At 39.5% G+C, this 20,227-nt stretch overlaps 1 protein-coding gene across 1 annotated transcript in view; it reads right to left on the reverse strand.

The window, feature by feature from the left end:
• The window catches only part of LOC100136388 (nitric oxide synthase, brain), a 199,804-nt gene extending 182,486 nt beyond the window's left edge, over nucleotides 1-17,318 (reverse strand). Inside the window, exons 1-2 of the mRNA XM_045704274.1 lie at nucleotides 17,087-17,318; nucleotides 12,419-13,189 (exon numbers count right to left, since the gene is read on the reverse strand). Coding sequence (XP_045560230.1) covers nucleotides 12,419-13,119 — 701 coding nt within the window. The 5' untranslated portion in view covers nucleotides 13,120-13,189; nucleotides 17,087-17,318. The remainder of the gene's footprint in view (nucleotides 1-12,418; nucleotides 13,190-17,086) is intronic.
• Nucleotides 17,319-20,227: the final 2,909 nt, after the last annotated feature.

Raw genomic sequence — 20,227 nt, forward strand, 5'->3', positions numbered from 1 at the left:
CTCTGTCATTGACTCTGACTCAGTTATTATAAGTCGTTTCTCTGTCATTGACTGACTCAGTGATTATAAGTCGTTTCTCTGTCATTGACTGACTCAGTGATTATAAGTCGTTTCTCTGTCATTGACTCTGAATCAGTTATTATAAGTCGTTTCTCTGTCATTGACTGACTCAGTTATTATAAGTCGTTTCTCTGTCATTGACTGACTCAGTTATTATAAGTAGTTTCTCTGTCATTGACTGACTCAGTTATTATAAGTCGTTTCTCTGTCATTGACTGACTCAGTTATTATAAGTCGTTTCTCTGTCATTGACTCTGACTCAGTTATTATAAGTAGTTTCTCTGTCATTGACTGACTCAGTTATTATAAGTCGTTTCTCTGTCATTGACTGACTCAGTGATTATAAGTAGTTTCTCTGTCATTGACTGACTCAGTTATTATAAGTAGTTTCTCTGTCATTGACTGACTCAGTTATTATAAGTCGTTTCTCTGTCATTGACTCTGACTCAGTTATTATAAGTCGTTTCTCTGTCATTGACTGACTCAGTTATTATAAGTCGTTTCTCTGTCATTGACTCTGACTCAGTTATTATAAGTAGTTTCTCTGTCATTGACTGACTCAGTTATTATAAGTCGTTTCTCTGTCATTGACTGACTCAGTGATTATAAGTCGTTTCTCTGTCATTGACTCTGACTCAGTTATTATAAGTCGTTTCTCTGTCATTGACTGACTCAGTTATTATAAGTCGTTTCTCTGTCATTGACTGACTCAGTGATTATAAGTCGTTTCTCTGTCATTGACTCTGACTCAGTTATTATAAGTCGTTTCTCTGTCATTGACTGACTCAGTTATTATAAGTCGTTTCTCTGTCATTGACTGACTCAGTGATTATAAGTCGTTTCTCTGTCATTGACTCTGACTCAGTTATTATAAGTCGTTTCTCTGTCATTGACTGACTCAGTTATTATAAGTCGTTTCTCTGTCATTGACTGACTCAGTGATTATAAGTCGTTTCTCTGTCATTGACTCTGACTCAGTTATTATAAGTCGTTTCTCTGTCATTGACTGACTCAGTTATTATAAGTCGTTTCTCTGTCATTGACTCTGACTCAGTTATTATAAGTAGTTTCTCTGTCATTGACTGACTCAGTTATTATAAGTCGTTTCTCTGTCATTGACTGACTCAGTGATTATAAGTCGTTTCTCTGTCATTGACTCTGACTCAGTTATTATAAGTCGTTTCTCTGTCATTGACTGACTCAGTTATTATAAGTCGTTTCTCTGTCATTGACTCTGACTCCGTGATTATAAGTCGTTTCTCTGTCATTGACTCTGACTCAGTAATTATAAGTTGTTTCTCTGTCATTTACTCTGACTCAGTAATTATAAGTTGTTTCTCTGTCATTTACTCTGACTCAGTAATTATAAGTAGTTTCTCTGTCATTTACTCTGACTCAGTAATTATAAGTAGTTTCTCTGTCATTGACTGACAGTAATTATAAGTCGTTTCTCTGTCATTGACTCTGACTCAGTAATTATAAGTAGTTTCTCTGTCATTGACTCTGACTCAGTAATTATAAGTTGTTTCTCTGTCATTTACTCTGACTCAGTAATTATAAGTCGTTTCTCTGTCATTGACTCTGACTCAGTAATTATAAGTTGTTTCTCTGTCATTTACTCTGACTCAGTAATTATAAGTTGTTTCTCTGTCATTTACTCTGACTCAGTAATTATAAGTAGTTTCTCTGTCATTTACTCTGACTCAGTAATTATAAGTAGTTTCTCTGTCATTGACTGACAGTAATTATAAGTAGTTTCTCTGTCATTGACTCTGACTCAGTAATTATAAGTAGTTTCTCTGTCATTGACTCTGACTCAGTAATTATAAGTTGTTTCTCTGTCATTTACTCTGACTCAGTAATTATAAGTAGTTTCTCTGTCATTTACTCTGACTCAGTAATTATAAGTAGTTTCTCTGTCATTGACTGACAGTAATTATAAGTCGTTTCTCTGTCATTGACTCTGACTCAGTTATTATAAGTAGTTTCTCTGTCATTGACTGACAGTAATTATAAGTAGTTTCTCTGTCATTAACTGACTCAGTTATTATAAGTCGTTTCTCTGTCATTGACTGACTCAGTTATTATAAGTCGTTTCTCTGTCATTGACTGACTCAGTTATTATAAGTCGTTTCTCTGTCATTGACTCTGACTCAGTTATTATAAGTCGTTTCTCTGTCATTGACTGACTCAGTGATTATAAGTCGTTTCTCTGTCATTGACTGACTCAGTGATTATAAGTCGTTTCTCTGTCATTGACTCTGAATCAGTTATTATAAGTCGTTTCTCTGTCATTGACTGACTCAGTTATTATAAGTCGTTTCTCTGTCATTGACTCTGACTCAGTTATTATAAGTAGTTTCTCTGTCATTGACTGACTCAGTTATTATAAGTCGTTTCTCTGTCATTGACTGACTCAGTGATTATAAGTCGTTTCTCTGTCATTGACTCTGACTCAGTTATTATAAGTCGTTTCTCTGTCATTGACTGACTCAGTTATTATAAGTCGTTTCTCTGTCATTGACTGACTCAGTGATTATAAGTCGTTTCTCTGTCATTGACTCTGACTCAGTTATTATAAGTCGTTTCTCTGTCATTGACTGACTCAGTTATTATAAGTCGTTTCTCTGTCATTGACTGACTCAGTGATTATAATTCGTTTCTCTGTCATTGACTCTGACTCAGTTATTATAAGTCGTTTCTCTGTCATTGACTGACTCAGTTATTATAAGTCGTTTCTCTGTCATTGACTGACTCAGTGATTATAAGTCGTTTCTCTGTCATTGACTCTGACTCAGTTATTATAAGTCGTTTCTCTGTCATTGACTGACTCAGTTATTATAAGTCGTTTCTCTGTCATTGACTCTGACTCAGTTATTATAAGTAGTTTCTCTGTCATTGACTGACTCAGTTATTATAAGTCGTTTCTCTGTCATTGACTGACTCAGTTATTATAAGTCGTTTCTCTGTCATTGACTGACTCAGTGATTATAATTCGTTTCTCTGTCATTGACTCTGACTCAGTTATTATAAGTCGTTTCTCTGTCATTGACTGACTCAGTTATTATAAGTCGTTTCTCTGTCATTGACTGACTCAGTGATTATAAGTCGTTTCTCTGTCATTGACTCTGACTCAGTTATTATAAGTCGTTTCTCTGTCATTGACTGACTCAGTTATTATAAGTCGTTTCTCTGTCATTGACTCTGACTCAGTTATTATAAGTAGTTTCTCTGTCATTGACTGACTCAGTTATTATAAGTCGTTTCTCTGTCATTGACTGACTCAGTGATTATAAGTCGTTTCTCTGTCATTGACTCTGACTCAGTTATTATAAGTCGTTTCTCTGTCATTGACTGACTCAGTTATTATAAGTCGTTTCTCTGTCATTGACTCTGACTCAGTTATTATAAGTAGTTTCTCTGTCATTGACTGACTCAGTTATTATAAGTCGTTTCTCTGTCATTGACTGACTCAGTTATTATAAGTCGTTTCTCTGTCATTGACTCTGACTCCGTGATTATAAGTCGTTTCTCTGTCATTGACTCTGACTCAGTAATTATAAGTTGTTTCTCTGTCATTTACTCTGACTCAGTAATTATAAGTTGTTTCTCTGTCATTTACTCTGACTCAGTAATTATAAGTAGTTTCTCTGTCATTTACTCTGACTCAGTAATTATAAGTAGTTTCTCTGTCATTGACTGACAGTAATTATAAGTCGTTTCTCTGTCATTGACTCTGACTCAGTAATTATAAGTAGTTTCTCTGTCATTGACTCTGACTCAGTAATTATAAGTTGTTTCTCTGTCATTTACTCTGACTCAGTAATTATAAGTCGTTTCTCTGTCATTGACTCTGACTCAGTAATTATAAGTTGTTTCTCTGTCATTTACTCTGACCCAGTAATTATAAGTTGTTTCTCTGTCATTTACTCTGACTCAGTAATTATAAGTAGTTTCTCTGTCATTTACTCTGACTCAGTAATTATAAGTAGTTTCTCTGTCATTGACTGACAGTAATTATAAGTAGTTTCTCTGTCATTGACTCTGACTCAGTAATTATAAGTAGTTTCTCTGTCATTGACTCTGACTCAGTAATTATAAGTTGTTTCTCTGTCATTTACTCTGACTCAGTAATTATAAGTAGTTTCTCTGTCATTTACTCTGACTCAGTTATTATAAGTAGTTTCTCTGTCATTGACTGACAGTAATTATAAGTAGTTTCTCTGTCATTAACTGACTCAGTTATTATAAGTCGTTTCTCTGTCATTGACTGACTCAGTTATTATAAGTCGTTTCTCTGTCATTGACTGACTCAGTTATTATAAGTCGTTTCTCTGTCATTGACTCTGACTCAGTTATTATAAGTCGTTTCTCTGTCATTGACTGACTCAGTGATTATAAGTCGTTTCTCTGTCATTGACTGACTCAGTGATTATAAGTCGTTTCTCTGTCATTGACTCTGAATCAGTTATTATAAGTCGTTTCTCTGTCATTGACTGACTCAGTTATTATAAGTCGTTTCTCTGTCATTGACTGACTCAGTTATTATAAGTAGTTTCTCTGTCATTGACTGACTCAGTTATTATAAGTCGTTTCTCTGTCATTGACTGACTCAGTTATTATAAGTCGTTTCTCTGTCATTGACTCTGACTCAGTTATTATAAGTCGTTTCTCTGTCATTGACTGACTCAGTTATTATAAGTCGTTTCTCTGTCATTGACTGACTCAGTGATTATAAGTCGTTTCTCTGTCATTGACTCTGACTCAGTTATTATAAGTCGTTTCTCTGTCATTGACTGACTCAGTTATTATAAGTCGTTTCTCTGTCATTGACTGACTCAGTGATTATAAGTCGTTTCTCTGTCATTGACTCTGACTCAGTTATTATAAGTCGTTTCTCTGTCATTGACTGACTCAGTTATTATAAGTCGTTTCTCTGTCATTGACTGACTCAGTGATTATAAGTAGTTTCTCTGTCATTGACTGACTCAGTTATTATAAGTCGTTTCTCTGTCATTGACTGACTCAGTGATTATAAGTCGTTTCTCTGTCATTGACTCTGACTCAGTTATTATAAGTCGTTTCTCTGTCATTGACTGACTCAGTTATTATAAGTCGTTTCTCTGTCATTGACTCTGACTCCGTGATTATAAGTCGTTTCTCTGTCATTGACTCTGACTCAGTAATTATAAGTTGTTTCTCTGTCATTTACTCTGACTCAGTAATTATAAGTTGTTTCTCTGTCATTTACTCTGACTCAGTAATTATAAGTAGTTTCTCTGTCATTTACTCTGACTCAGTAATTATAAGTAGTTTCTCTGTCATTGACTGACAGTAATTATAAGTCGTTTCTCTGTCATTGACTCTGACTCAGTAATTATAAGTAGTTTCTCTGTCATTTACTCTGACTCAGTAATTATAAGTTGTTTCTCTGTCATTTACTCTGACTCAGTAATTATAAGTAGTTTCTCTGTCATTTACTCTGACTCAGTAATTATAAGTAGTTTCTCTGTCATTGACTGACAGTAATTATAAGTCGTTTCTCTGTCATTGACTCTGACTCAGTAATTATAAGTAGTTTCTCTGTCATTGACTCTGACTCAGTAATTATAAGTTGTTTCTCTGTCATTTACTCTGACTCAGTAATTATAAGTAGTTTCTCTGTCATTTACTCTGACTCAGTAATTATAAGTAGTTTCTCTGTCATTGACTGACAGTAATTATAAGTCGTTTCTCTGTCATTGACTCTGACTCAGTTATTATAAGTAGTTTCTCTGTCATTGACTGACAGTAATTATAAGTAGTTTCTCTGTCATTGACTGACTCAGTTATTATAAGTAGTTTCTCTGTCATTGACTGACAGTAATTATAAGTAGTTTCTCTGTCATTGACTGACTCAGTTATTATAAGTAGTTTCTCTGTCATTGACTGACAATAATTATAAGTAGTTTCTCTGTCATTAACTGACTCAGTTATTATAAGTCGTTTCTCTGTCATTGACTGACTCAGTTATTATAAGTCGTTTCTCTGTCATTGACTGACTCAGTTATTATAAGTCGTTTCTCTGTCATTGACTCTGACTCAGTTATTATAAGTCGTTTCTCTGTCATTGACTGACTCAGTGATTATAAGTCGTTTCTCTGTCATTGACTGACTCAGTGATTATAAGTCGTTTCTCTGTCATTGACTCTGAATCAGTTATTATAAGTCGTTTCTCTGTCATTAACTGACTCAGTTATTATAAGTCGTTTCTCTGTCATTGACTGACTCAGTTATTATAAGTAGTTTCTCTGTCATTGACTGACTCAGTTATTATAAGTCGTTTCTCTGTCATTGACTGACTCAGTTATTATAAGTCGTTTCTCTGTCATTGACTCTGACTCAGTTATTATAAGTAGTTTCTCTGTCATTGACTGACTCAGTTATTATAAGTCGTTTCTCTGTCATTGACTGACTCAGTGATTATAAGTAGTTTCTCTGTCATTGACTCTGACTCAGTTATTATAAGTAGTTTCTCTGTCATTGACTGACTCAGTTATTATAAGTCGTTTCTCTGTCATTGACTGACTCAGTTATAAGTCGTTTCTCTGTCATTGACTCTGACTCAGTTATTATAAGTAGTTTCTCTGTCATTGACTGACTCAGTTATTATAAGTCGTTTCTCTGTCATTGACTGACTCAGTGATTATAAGTCGTTTCTCTGTCATTGACTCTGACTCAGTTATTATAAGTCGTTTCTCTGTCATTGACTGACTCAGTTATTATAAGTCGTTTCTCTGTCATTGACTGACTCAGTGATTATAAGTCGTTTCTCTGTCATTGACTCTGACTCAGTTATTATAAGTCGTTTCTCTGTCATTGACTGACTCAGTTATTATAAGTCGTTTCTCTGTCATTGACTGACTCAGTGATTATAAGTCGTTTCTCTGTCATTGACTCTGACTCAGTTATTATAAGTCGTTTCTCTGTCATTGACTGACTCAGTTATTATAAGTCGTTTCTCTGTCATTGACTCTGACTCAGTTATTATAAGTAGTTTCTCTGTCATTGACTGACTCAGTTATTATAAGTCGTTTCTCTGTCATTGACTGACTCAGTGATTATAAGTCGTTTCTCTGTCATTGACTCTGACTCAGTTATTATAAGTCGTTTCTCTGTCATTGACTGACTCAGTTATTATAAGTCGTTTCTCTGTCATTGACTGACTCAGTGATTATAAGTCGTTTCTCTGTCATTGACTCTGACTCAGTTATTATAAGTCGTTTCTCTGTCATTGACTGACTCAGTTATTATAAGTCGTTTCTCTGTCATTGACTCTGACTCCGTGATTATAAGTAGTTTCTCTGTCATTGACTCTGACTCAGTAATTATAAGTTGTTTCTCTGTCATTTACTCTGACTCAGTAATTATAAGTTGTTTCTCTGTCATTTACTCTGACTCAGTAATTATAAGTAGTTTCTCTGTCATTTACTCTGACTCAGTAATTATAAGTAGTTTCTCTGTCATTGACTGACAGTAATTATAAGTCGTTTCTCTGTCATTGACTCTGACTCAGTAATTATAAGTAGTTTCTCTGTCATTTACTCTGACTCAGTAATTATAAGTTGTTTCTCTGTCATTTACTCTGACTCAGTAATTATAAGTAGTTTCTCTGTCATTTACTCTGACTCAGTAATTATAAGTAGTTTCTCTGTCATTGACTGACAGTAATTATAAGTCGTTTCTCTGTCATTGACTCTGACTCAGTAATTATAAGTAGTTTCTCTGTCATTGACTCTGACTCAGTAATTATAAGTTGTTTCTCTGTCATTTACTCTGACTCAGTAATTATAAGTAGTTTCTCTGTCATTTACTCTGACTCAGTAATTATAAGTAGTTTCTCTGTCATTGACTGACAGTAATTATAAGTCGTTTCTCTGTCATTGACTCTGACTCAGTTATTATAAGTAGTTTCTCTGTCATTGACTGACAGTAATTATAAGTAGTTTCTCTGTCATTGACTGACTCAGTTATTATAAGTAGTTTCTCTGTCATTGACTGACAGTAATTATAAGTAGTTTCTCTGTCATTGACTGACTCAGTTATTATAAGTAGTTTCTCTGTCATTGACTGACAATAATTATAAGTAGTTTCTCTGTCATTAACTGACTCAGTTATTATAAGTCGTTTCTCTGTCATTGACTGACTCAGTTATTATAAGTCGTTTCTCTGTCATTGACTGACTCAGTTATTATAAGTCGTTTCTCTGTCATTGACTCTGACTCAGTTATTATAAGTCGTTTCTCTGTCATTGACTGACTCAGTGATTATAAGTCGTTTCTCTGTCATTGACTGACTCAGTGATTATAAGTCGTTTCTCTGTCATTGACTCTGAATCAGTTATTATAAGTCGTTTCTCTGTCATTGACTGACTCAGTTATTATAAGTCGTTTCTCTGTCATTGACTGACTCAGTTATTATAAGTAGTTTCTCTGTCATTGACTGACTCAGTTATTATAAGTCGTTTCTCTGTCATTGACTGACTCAGTTATTATAAGTCGTTTCTCTGTCATTGACTCTGACTCAGTTATTATAAGTAGTTTCTCTGTCATTGACTGACTCAGTTATTATAAGTCGTTTCTCTGTCATTGACTGACTCAGTGATTATAAGTAGTTTCTCTGTCATTGACTGACTCAGTTATTATAAGTAGTTTCTCTGTCATTGACTGACTCAGTTATTATAAGTCGTTTCTCTGTCATTGACTGACTCAGTTATAAGTCGTTTCTCTGTCATTGACTCTGACTCAGTTATTATAAGTAGTTTCTCTGTCATTGACTGACTCAGTTATTATAAGTCGTTTCTCTGTCATTGACTGACTCAGTGATTATAAGTCGTTTCTCTGTCATTGACTCTGACTCAGTTATTATAAGTCGTTTCTCTGTCATTGACTGACTCAGTTATTATAAGTCGTTTCTCTGTCATTGACTCTGACTCAGTTATTATAAGTCGTTTCTCTGTCATTGACTGACTCAGTTATTATAAGTCGTTTCTCTGTCATTGACTGACTCAGTGATTATAAGTCGTTTCTCTGTCATTGACTCTGACTCAGTTATTATAAGTCGTTTCTCTGTCATTGACTGACTCAGTTATTATAAGTCGTTTCTCTGTCATTGACTCTGACTCAGTTATTATAAGTAGTTTCTCTGTCATTGACTGACTCAGTTATTATAAGTCGTTTCTCTGTCATTGACTGACTCAGTGATTATAAGTCGTTTCTCTGTCATTGACTCTGACTCAGTTATTATAAGTCGTTTCTCTGTCATTGACTGACTCAGTTATTATAAGTCGTTTCTCTGTCATTGACTGACTCAGTGATTATAAGTCGTTTCTCTGTCATTGACTCTGACTCAGTTATTATAAGTCGTTTCTCTGTCATTGACTGACTCAGTGATTATAAGTCGTTTCTCTGTCATTGACTCTGACTCAGTTATTATAAGTCGTTTCTCTGTCATTGACTGACTCAGTTATTATAAGTCGTTTCTCTGTCATTGACTGACTCAGTGATTATAAGTCGTTTCTCTGTCATTGACTCTGACTCAGTTATTATAAGTCGTTTCTCTGTCATTGACTGACTCAGTTATTATAAGTCGTTTCTCTGTCATTGACTGACTCAGTGATTATAAGTCGTTTCTCTGTCATTGACTCTGACTCAGTTATTATAAGTCGTTTCTCTGTCATTGACTGACTCAGTTATTATAAGTCGTTTCTCTGTCATTGACTCTGACTCAGTTATTATAAGTAGTTTCTCTGTCATTGACTGACTCAGTTATTATAAGTCGTTTCTCTGTCATTGACTGACTCAGTGATTATAAGTCGTTTCTCTGTCATTGACTCTGACTCAGTTATTATAAGTCGTTTCTCTGTCATTGACTGACTCAGTCATTATAAGTCGTTTCTCTGTCATTGACTGACTCAGTGATTATAAGTCGTTTCTCTGTCATTGACTCTGACTCAGTTATTATAAGTCGTTTCTCTGTCATTGACTGACTCAGTGATTATAAGTCGTTTCTCTGTAATTGACTCTGACTCAGTTATTATAAAGCAGTACAGTTCAGAGTGAAAACTAACTTGATCTACTTTTGATCTAAATAGCTCTTCTAGTTCATGTGCTGTTCTATTTCACCAACCGCTATATCAACTTATTAGTAAGATGATAGTGCACAAATACAGCCAGAGATAACAGTTTAGGCCTGCCCTGAGTCAATACCTAATACCGCCATTTAATTTTCTATAATCCTTCACCTCTATTGGCTGCGCTTTGGAAAGCCTCTTTAGCGAGCGAGCATCGCCATATCTGAACGTCATCGTAGCCCTAACAAGGAAATCTGGTTAGCTAGCTGACTCTTTCCTGTCTCTCAAAAGTCAGTCTGCCATTCTAAAATACAGGATGCATTTAAAAGCTAATGTATGGTACTATAGGTCACTTATCAACATGATTATCAACTGCAGTAGCAGTCTGATAGTGCTTTGCTTTGAGGTAAACTTAAAGAGCATGTTACATCGTGTTTTCTACTTTTCCTAGAAAGCTATGATTCATTTGAGGATGACAGGATTAGAGGGAGTCAGCAGAGTAAACAGGGGTTTGACGTAGTCAATGTGTGCTATCGATTTTAAGGTAGTGTACCATGCTCTCTCAATCCGATTTTGATTGGATACATGTACACAGGAGGTATAAATTGTCACCAGTATCTACAGGACAGTCACCACTGAGTGGGTCTGAACCATACAGTCACTACAACAAAGTGAATAAGCATAAGATGTTTGAGTCAGATTGAAACCTTTTGAACCAACTCCTCCCTGATGTGAAAAAACACTATCCATCATGCCCACAAACACTAGCCATGTAAAGATGTGCAATAATGAACCTGTAGGAGTATTCTCACTTACCGTCTATCTAGTGATTAAGTTGTTGTGGGTTTGTGGTGTGTTTTGCTATGTACTGCTGTGTATAGATGTACTATCTTCATTTGACCAGTTTCTCACAGCAGGACAATAATCCTGCAGCAACAGGACATTATTATGTGGATAACAAAGGACATTTTTGCAGGGGTTACATTTTTTGTTAGGGCAAATCAAGTTAGACATTTTTAAGTGGGCATTACAAACAGTTGGAAACCTTTTTAAAACTTGAACACACTACAATTTGCATTTCCCGCTTCACAGTAAAATTATTTGCGACAACAGAGTGATCAAATTAACCTCTCTAGGCTAGAGGGCGGTATTTTCACGTCTGGATGAAAAGTGTGCCCAAAGTAAACTGCCTGCTACTCAGGCCCAGAAGCTAGGATATGCATATTATTAGTAGATTTGGATAGAAAACGCTCTGAAGTTTATAAAACTGTTTGAATGATGTCTGTGAGTATAACAGAACTTATTTCGCAGGCGAAACCCCGAGGACAAACCATCCAGGAAAAACAATTGAGGTCACTCTCTTTTCAATGGGGTTTCTATGTGGATCTAGATTTCTAAGGCACTTGCATGCAGTTCCTATTGCTTCCACTGGATGTCAACAATCTTTAGAAATTGGTTGATGTTTTTCCTTTGAGAAATGAAGAAGTAGGGCTGTTCAGAACGAGGGTCGAGTCTCGTGTACTGTTGTGGTTGGGGCGCGCAACCTGAAAGCTCGCTCCACTTTGTTTTTATCCGCTATTGAACGCAGTTTATCCTGTCTTAAATTGTATCGATTATTTACATTAAAAAATACCTAAAGTTGTATTAGGAAAGTTGTTTGAAATGTTTGGACAAAGATTACAGGTAACTTATTAAATATTTTGTAGTCATGTTGCGCGAGTTGGAACCGGTGTTTTTCTGGATCAAACGCACCAAATAAATGGACATTTTGGATATATAAGGAATTAATTGAACAAAAGGACCATTTGTGATGTTTATGGGACATATTGGAGTGCCAACAGAAGAAGCTCTTCAAAGGTAAGGCATGAATTATATCATTATTTCTGAGTTTTGTGTTGCGCCTGGTGGGATGAAATATGATTGTCTGTGTTTGTTTGATGGGGTGCTGTCCTCAGATAATCGCATGGTTTGCTTTCGCCGTAAAGCCTTTTTGAAATCTGACACCGTGGCTGGATTAACAAGAAGTTAAGCTTTATTTTGACATATTGCATGTGTATTTTCAAGCATGTTAAACATTTACAATTCTGTAGTTTGAATTTAGCGCCCTGAACTTTCACTGGATGTTGGTCAGGTGGGACGGTAGCGTCCCATCTAGCCTAGAGAGAGTAAATCTGTATGTGCAGTTGTGTATACTATGCATGGTCGGGGTCAACAGGTCACATGTTTGGTGTCAATGGGTCAACTCACCTGTCCACCTGCACCTCAGCGTCCCTGCTCTCTATGGTCCTCTGTCCCTCTCCGTTGATCTCCCTTTTGATCAGACTCAGCACCGGCTCGATCTCCTTCAGCAGGTCGTTGTTCTCCTCCACCCCGTTCAGGAGTTGGGGGTCCTGGGCAGCGATGAGAGCCTGCACCCCTCCCCTCTGGAGCAGGGCCTCTCTGTAGGACGGAGTCACCGAGGGGGATGACAGGTTCTCGATGGCCCTCAGCTGCTGTGGGTCCTTACTTCCCTTCCCTGGACTGAGGGGGCTTAATGGACAGCAGCGCTCGTAGGACTTGGAGGCAGGAAAGGCTGGCCGGGTGACCCTGACGGTCCTCTGTCGTCCGTCTCCAGACAGGGTGGTCTCCAGGTGGGTTGTGAAGCCCTCAGGGCCCCTGAGGATGAGGACGGCGTGGTTCTCTGGGGACACATTCTTCAGGGTCTCCAGGGCCCGCTCGTAGCTGAGGTCCACCAGAGGCTTGTTGTTGACGGCCAGGACAATGTCCCCCACCTGGACCAGGCCGCACTCCTCAGCCGCCCCGCCCCGGATCAGGTCGGACACGATGACCGGTGGCTTGGAGACGCGCTGCTTGACCAGGAAGCCCAGCCCGCCTAACTTCCTCTTGAAGAGACGCACAGAGATGATGTTAGGCTGCAGCTGGAACACAGTAGGCTCAGACTCCAGCATGATGTCTGGCGGTGTGTGTGGTGTGTGTGGTGTGTGTGGTGTGTGTGATGTGTCCTCGGGGATTTGATGCCTACAGAGCAGAAGGAAAGACAAGAAGAGAGAAGCCCAGATGTGTTAGTAAAAGAGAACATTGACTTGATTTTGTGATCTGTTTGACAGCGTGTTTACAGATGTAACGTTCTAAGACAAGTGAGTCGACATAGAACTGGATTGAATGCTTTTAAAAGGACATGGAAAACTACTCTCTCTCTCTAAGTCATTTCAGCTAGGTTGGTAAGTCCTTTGAGCATTTTGTCAAGTAGACAAATCATCATCAAAATTAGCTAATTTAGGCTATATTAATTGTAATATATTTTTTTATAAAGGTATGGTATAATAACATCATAATATTATATATATATATATATATATATATTTTTTTTTTTTTTTTTTCAAAAAATAAAGGGAACACTTAAACAACACAATGTAACTCCAAGTCAATCACACTTCTGTGAAATCAAACTGTCCACTTAGGAAGCACACTGATTGAAAATAAATGTCACATGCTGTTGTGCAAATGGAATAGACAACAGGTGGAAATTATAGGCAATAAGCAAGACACCCCCAATAAAGGAGTGGTTCTGCAGGTGGAGACCACAGACCACTTCTCAGTTCCTATGCTTCCTGGCTGATGTTTCGGTCACTTTTGAATGCTGGCGGTGCTTTCACTCTATTGGTAGCATGAGACGGAGTCTACAACCCACACAAGTGGCTCAGGTAGTGCAGCTCATCCAGGATGGCACATCAATGCAAGCTGTGGCAAGAAGGTTTGCTGTGTCTGTCAGCATAGTGTCCAGAGCATGGAGGCGCTACCAGGAGACAGGCCAGTACATCAGGAGACGTGGAGGAGGCCGTAGGAGGGCAACAACCCAGCAGCAGGACCGCTACCTCCGCCTTTGTGCAAGGAGGAGCAGGAGGAGCACTGCCAGAGCCCTGCAAAATGACCTCCAGCAGGCCACAAATGTGCATGTGTCTGCTCAAACGGTCAGAAACAGACTCCATGAGGGTGGTATGAGGGCCCGACGTCCACAGGTGGGGGTTGTGCTTACAGCCCAACACCGTGCAGGACGTTTGGCATTTGCCAGAGAACACCAAGATTGGCAAATTCGCCACTGGTGCCCTGTGCTCTTCACAGATGAAAGCAGGTTCACACTGAGCACATGTGCCAGACGTGACAGAGTCTGGAGATGCCGTGGAGAACATTCTGCTGCCTGCAACATCCTCCAGTATGACCGGTTTGGCGGTGGGTCAGTCATGGTGTGGGGTGGCATTTCTTTGGGGGGCTGCACAGCCCTCCATGTGCTCGCCAGAGGTAGCCTGACTGCCATTGGGTACCGAGATGAGATCCTCAGACCCCTTGTGAGACCATATGCTGGTGCGGTTGGCCCTGGGTTCCTCCTAATGCAAGACAATGCTTGACCTCATGTGGCTGGAGTGTGTCAGCAGTTCCTGCAAGAGGAAGGCATTGATGCTATGGACTGGCCCGCCCGTTCCCCAGACCTGAATCCAATTGAGCACATCTGGGACATCATGTCTCGCTCCATCCACCAACACCACGTTGCACCACAGACTGTCCAGGAGTTGGCGGATGCTTTAGTCCAGGTCTGGGAGGAGATCCCTCAGGAGACCATCTGCCACCTCATCAGGAGCATGCCCAGGCGTTGTAGGGAGGTCATACAGGCACGTGGAGGCCACACACACTACTGAGCCTCATTTTGACTTGTTTTAAGGACATTACATCAAAGTTGGATCAGCCTGTAGTGTGGTTTTCCACTTTAATTTTGAGTGTGACTCTAAATCCAGACCTCCATGGGTTGATAAATTGGATTTCCATTGATTATTTTTGTGTGATTTTGTTGTCAGCACATTAAACTATGTAAAGAAAAGAGTATTTAATAAGATTATTTCTTTCATTCAGATCTAGGATGTGTTGTTTAAGTGTTCCCTTTATTTTTTTGAGCAGTGTATATATATATAATTGAAATAGTGAGTAAGATAAAGACCTCAACTCAAGATGACTCATCTCGTTTATATTGACAATGTAACATTTATAATTGACAATGTAACCCTGAGCTGGAGTCATAGACACCATACACAGCTGGTCCCCTGGCAGGACCACCAGGCAGGATCACCATAGAGAAAGACTGGTAGACACCCTCCAGTATGACCTCCTCTGTGTGTCTCCGTTAAAGTTGAAAACCAAGTCGCATATGGTCGCGTGTGACAGCGCTTGCATAATCCTAACAGAACCTAATGGAAGATTGGAGGAAAAGGGCAAAGCGTGCTAACTACATGCAGGCCCTGGAATCCTAAAGTCGCAATAGGAAAACCAGTGTCGCACGGCGTATTGACTGTCTCAGTGAAACAACTTTAAAAACAAAATACGTCAAACACACGTTGCAAATATTTTCAATTGCTTTTTAAATGATATGCGTTAGTCTAACTTCATAAACCTGATAAGCCTTTGACTATTTTTATCGTGTTCTTATTTTCAATTCAATGTTAGTTATACAGCAGAATTCCTAACTACAAGTGATTCACATGATTGCTGTGAGATGCCATGTCCATGTGGGTGGGAAAGTATCAACAAAACATGCGCAATACCTTTTATCTTGTCCAGTACCAAGGACAGCTCTATGTAGCACCATAGACAGCGCTCATTACAGAAATGTTTTACAATTTCGTACAGGGCTATCACTAGCTTGAGGTAAATGTTATTCAATTATCTTTACTGTTTAATCCGATATGCTATTGCAATCACAAACACAATGCAGGTATTTGAGCAAACAATATTTTACATGCACCAATTGCATCGTTATTAAATACAATTGAAAGAGGAATTGGGGATAACATTAAAAACGGTTTAAGTGTTGAATCTCTCTTGAAGATTTAAATCACTTGCCCTCAAAATATTAAATACCTGAGTACACGCAGAAATGTCAGACATTGTCTGTTAGACATAATCACTTAAACAATTTGAAGGAACCAAAAATGTAAGTTTTAGGCTATTGGAATTCCTTGTAGTTTTCTTATTGTAATTTTTTTTCTACCTGCCAAATGGGGCAACCACGGAGCAGGCTCAACTTCCCCGATTTAATTCCCTGTCTTCCTACTTCTTCTCCTCTATCGCGTTCAAAAATGCTATCTTTATCTCACCCACACGCATATCAAAATAACCCCAGTCAAATGCTGCTAGCTCGCAAGGAAAACGAATAAAATAGGTATAATGTTGATCTGTGGGAAATGTAAAAACACTGAGGCTATAGTTTACAGAAGAGCAAAACTAAAATCACATCAAATTAACAAGAGCATAATTTAAAAAAGGACAAGCCATTGACAGGAGATGCAGGACCGCGTGTTTGTCATGCCATTTTTCAGCTATGATTGCCACATAACACTACCCTGGCTTGTCTGTTTAAGAATGTCTCAGAGTTTAGGCCCATAGGGTTTTAACCCTACCAGGAGATGTTTCAATTGCAGGGCACAGACATACCTTTATGCTGTAAATGATGAGCACCAGAGGGCCTGTAACCTAATGTTCGTTTGTTCTATGCAACAAGTGCGTCTTCCTAATGCGTTAATTGTGAAACACACATTTTTGCTGTCTGATAAAGAACAACGCTAACAGTGCCAAATCAGATCTTAAGTTTAGGACAAAAATCATTTGCAGGTTCCATTTAGAAATATTGTCAAAGTTTATCCACCTGTCTACAATTGTTTTTCAAAGCCCTTTTCTGACAATAAAATTAACCGTAGGATTAAGCAGTTGTTATTACATTCAATCCCATAATCAAGTGTATAATGTGTCAAACCTCAACGATAGCGACGCATAATCAACAGCGCTAAGCAGCCATGAAATGCGTAATTTTCTGTATGGCACCTAAAGACAAATCGGTGCTTTTAGGTCTGAATGATCCAAGTGACTCACCTCTGAGAACAACAAGCTCACTGCTTCAACAAACTGTTGCAAATAAAAGTGTCAGATTAACTCCTCTCGTGCTTATTCGTTTTCCTCCTCAGAAGCTGTACACACAGGTTGTTGGCTTCGCTCGAGCTGTGCGCGCTGTCAAATTAGAGCTTGAAGCATGCCTGTGCGTCTCTGCGCGCCAGGGTGCCGTATAAATATGGACCACGAGGGACACTGACGAGCTCAGATCGGGTCGTGCGCGGGCATTTATAAAGTAATGGTGTAGGGCAGGCTGCTGAATTTTTCTTCTGTCATCACCAGGACTAGTCCCTCCTGAATACTCCTGAAGGCCCACCCCGTTACGTGGCCATGTGTGTGGACGGGAGGAGCAAGCGTTGACTGTGGATCTGGAGCCGTCGTTAACAAAATAAAAAAGATGCATGTGTCTGAGTCATGCTTGGTAACTGCCAATATTTGTATTTGCTCACTGCTATTTACTTTATTTCAAAACATGACTTGTGTGTAGGCTATAGAAGGAGATACATTCTCCATATGAATGCATCTAGTGGAAAGCCTTCACAGAAGAGTGGAGGCTGTTATAGCAGCAAAGGGGGTATCAACACCATATTAATACCCATGATTTTGGAATGAGATGTTCGACGAGCAGGTGTCCACATACTTTTGGTCAAGCAGTGTAGATTGGCTAAGTGTAACCAAAGTACACAATTCCGCCAATGGCCCTTGAAATCAATTCGTGAATTGTGATTGCATATTAAATCAAATCGTATTTGTCACATGCACCGAATACAACAGGTGTAGACCTTACAGTGACATTTTATTTAACTAGGCAAGTCAGTTAAGAACAAATTCTTATTATCAATGACGGCTTAGGAACAGTGGGTTAACTGCCTTGTTCAGGGGCAAAACGGTATATTTTTACCTTGTCAGCTAGTCCAACGCTGTAATGACTTGGCTACCTGCCGCTTACAAGCCCTTGACCAACAATGACGTTTTAAGAAAATACCTTTTAAAAAAAGTAAGAGATAAGAAAAACAAATAATAAAAGAGCAGCAGTAAATAATAATAGCCTGGCTATATACAGGGCATTCCGGTACAGAGTCAATGTGGAGGCTATATACAGGGTGTTACGGTACAGAGTCAATGTGGAGGCTATATACAGGGCATTCCGGTACAGAGTCAATGTGGAGGCTATATACAGGGTGTTACGGTACAGAGTCAATGTGGAGGCTATATACAGGGCATTCCGGTACAGAGTCAATGTGGAGGCTATATACAGGGCATTCCGGTACAGAGTCAATGCAGAGGCTATATGCTGGGGTACCGGTGTCAAAGTAATTGAGGTAATAAGTACATGTAGGTAGAGCTATTAAAGTGACCATGCATAGATATTAACAGAGAATAGCAACAGAGTGTGGGGGGGGGGCAATGCAAATAGTCTGGGTTGCCATTTTATTAAATGTTGAGGAGTCTTATGGCTTGGGGGTAGAAGCTGTTTAGAAGCCTCTTGGACCTAGACTTGGATCTCCAGTACCGCTTGCCATGCGGTAGCAGAGAGAACAGTCTATGACTAGGGTGGCTGGAGTCTTTGACAATTTTTAGGACCTTCCTCTGTCACCGCCTTGTATAGATGTCCTGGATAGCAGGAAGCTTACGGCCCTGGTGATGTAGAGCAGTTGCCATACCAGGCAGGTTGCAACCTGTCAGGATGCTCACGATGGTGCAGCTGTAAAATCTTTTGAGGATCTGAGGAACCATACCAAATCTTTTCATTCTCCTGAGGGGGAATAGGTTTTGTCGTGCCCTCTTCACAGCTGTCTTGGTGTACTTGGACCATGTTAGTTTGTTGGTGATGTGGACACCAAGGAACTTGAAGCTCTCAACCTGCTTCGCTACAGCCCAGTCGATGAGAATGGGGGTGCGCTCCGTCGTCCTTTTCCTGTAGTCCACAATCATCTCCTTTGTCTTGATCACGTTGAAGGAGAGGTTGTTGTCCTTGCACCACACAGTCAGATCTCTACCGTTTTCGATAATCAGGTCTATCACTGTTGTGTCATCAGCAAACTTAATGATTGTGTTGGTGTCGTGGCTGGCCGTATAGTCATACATGAACAGGGAGTACAGGAGGGGAATGAGCAGACACCACTGAGGGGCGCCCGTGTTGAGGATCAGCGTGGCGGGTGTGTTGTTACCTACCCTTACCACCTGGGGGCGGCCCGTCAGGAAGTCCAGAGTCCAGTTGCAGAGGAAAGTGTTTAGTCCCAGGGTCCTTAGCTTAGTGATGAGCTTTGAGGGCACTATGGTGTTGAAAGCTGAGCTGTAGTCAATGAATAGCATTCTCACATAGGTGTTCCTTTTGTCCAGGTGTGAAATGGCAGTGTGGTTTGCAATAGAGATTGCATCATCTGTGGATCTGTTGGTGTGGTATGCAAATTGGAGTGGGGCTAGGGTTTCTGGGATAATGGTATTGAGCCATGACCAGCCTTTCAAAGCACTTCATGGCTACAGACGTGAGTGCTATGGGTCAGTAGTCATTTAGGCAGGTTACCTTAGTGTTCTTGGGCACAGGGACTATGGTGGTCTGCTTGAAACATGTTGGTATTACAGACTCAGACAGGGAGAGGTTGAAAATGTCAGTGAAGACACTTGCCAGTTGGTCAGCGCATGCTCAGAGTACACGTCCTGGTAATCCGTCTGGCCCTGTGGCCTTGTGAATGTTGACCTGTTTTAAAGGTCTTACTCACATCGGCTGCGGAGAGCGTGATCACACAGTCAACTGGAACAGCTGATGCTCTAATGCGTGTTTCAGTGTTACTTGCCTCGAAGCAAGCATAGAAGTTATTTAGCTCGTCTGGTAGGCTTGTGTCACTGGGCAGCTCTCGTCTGTGCTTCCCTTTGTAGTCTGCAATAGTTTGCAAGCCCTGCCACATCCAACGAGCTTCAGAGCCGGTGGAGTACAATTCAATCTTAGTCCTGTATTGACGCTTTGCCTGTTTGATGGTTCGTCAGAGGGCGTAGCGGGATTTCTTATAAGCTTCCGGGTTAGAGTCCCGCTCCTTGAAAGCGGCAGCTCTACCCTTTAGCTCAGTGCGAATGTTGCCTGTCATCTATGGCTTCTGGTAGGGGTATGTACTAGAGGTCGAT

This window comes from Salmo salar, chromosome ssa20, assembly GCF_905237065.1.
Source record: "Salmo salar chromosome ssa20, Ssal_v3.1, whole genome shotgun sequence".
Taxonomy (NCBI): Eukaryota; Metazoa; Chordata; class Actinopteri; order Salmoniformes; family Salmonidae; genus Salmo; species Salmo salar.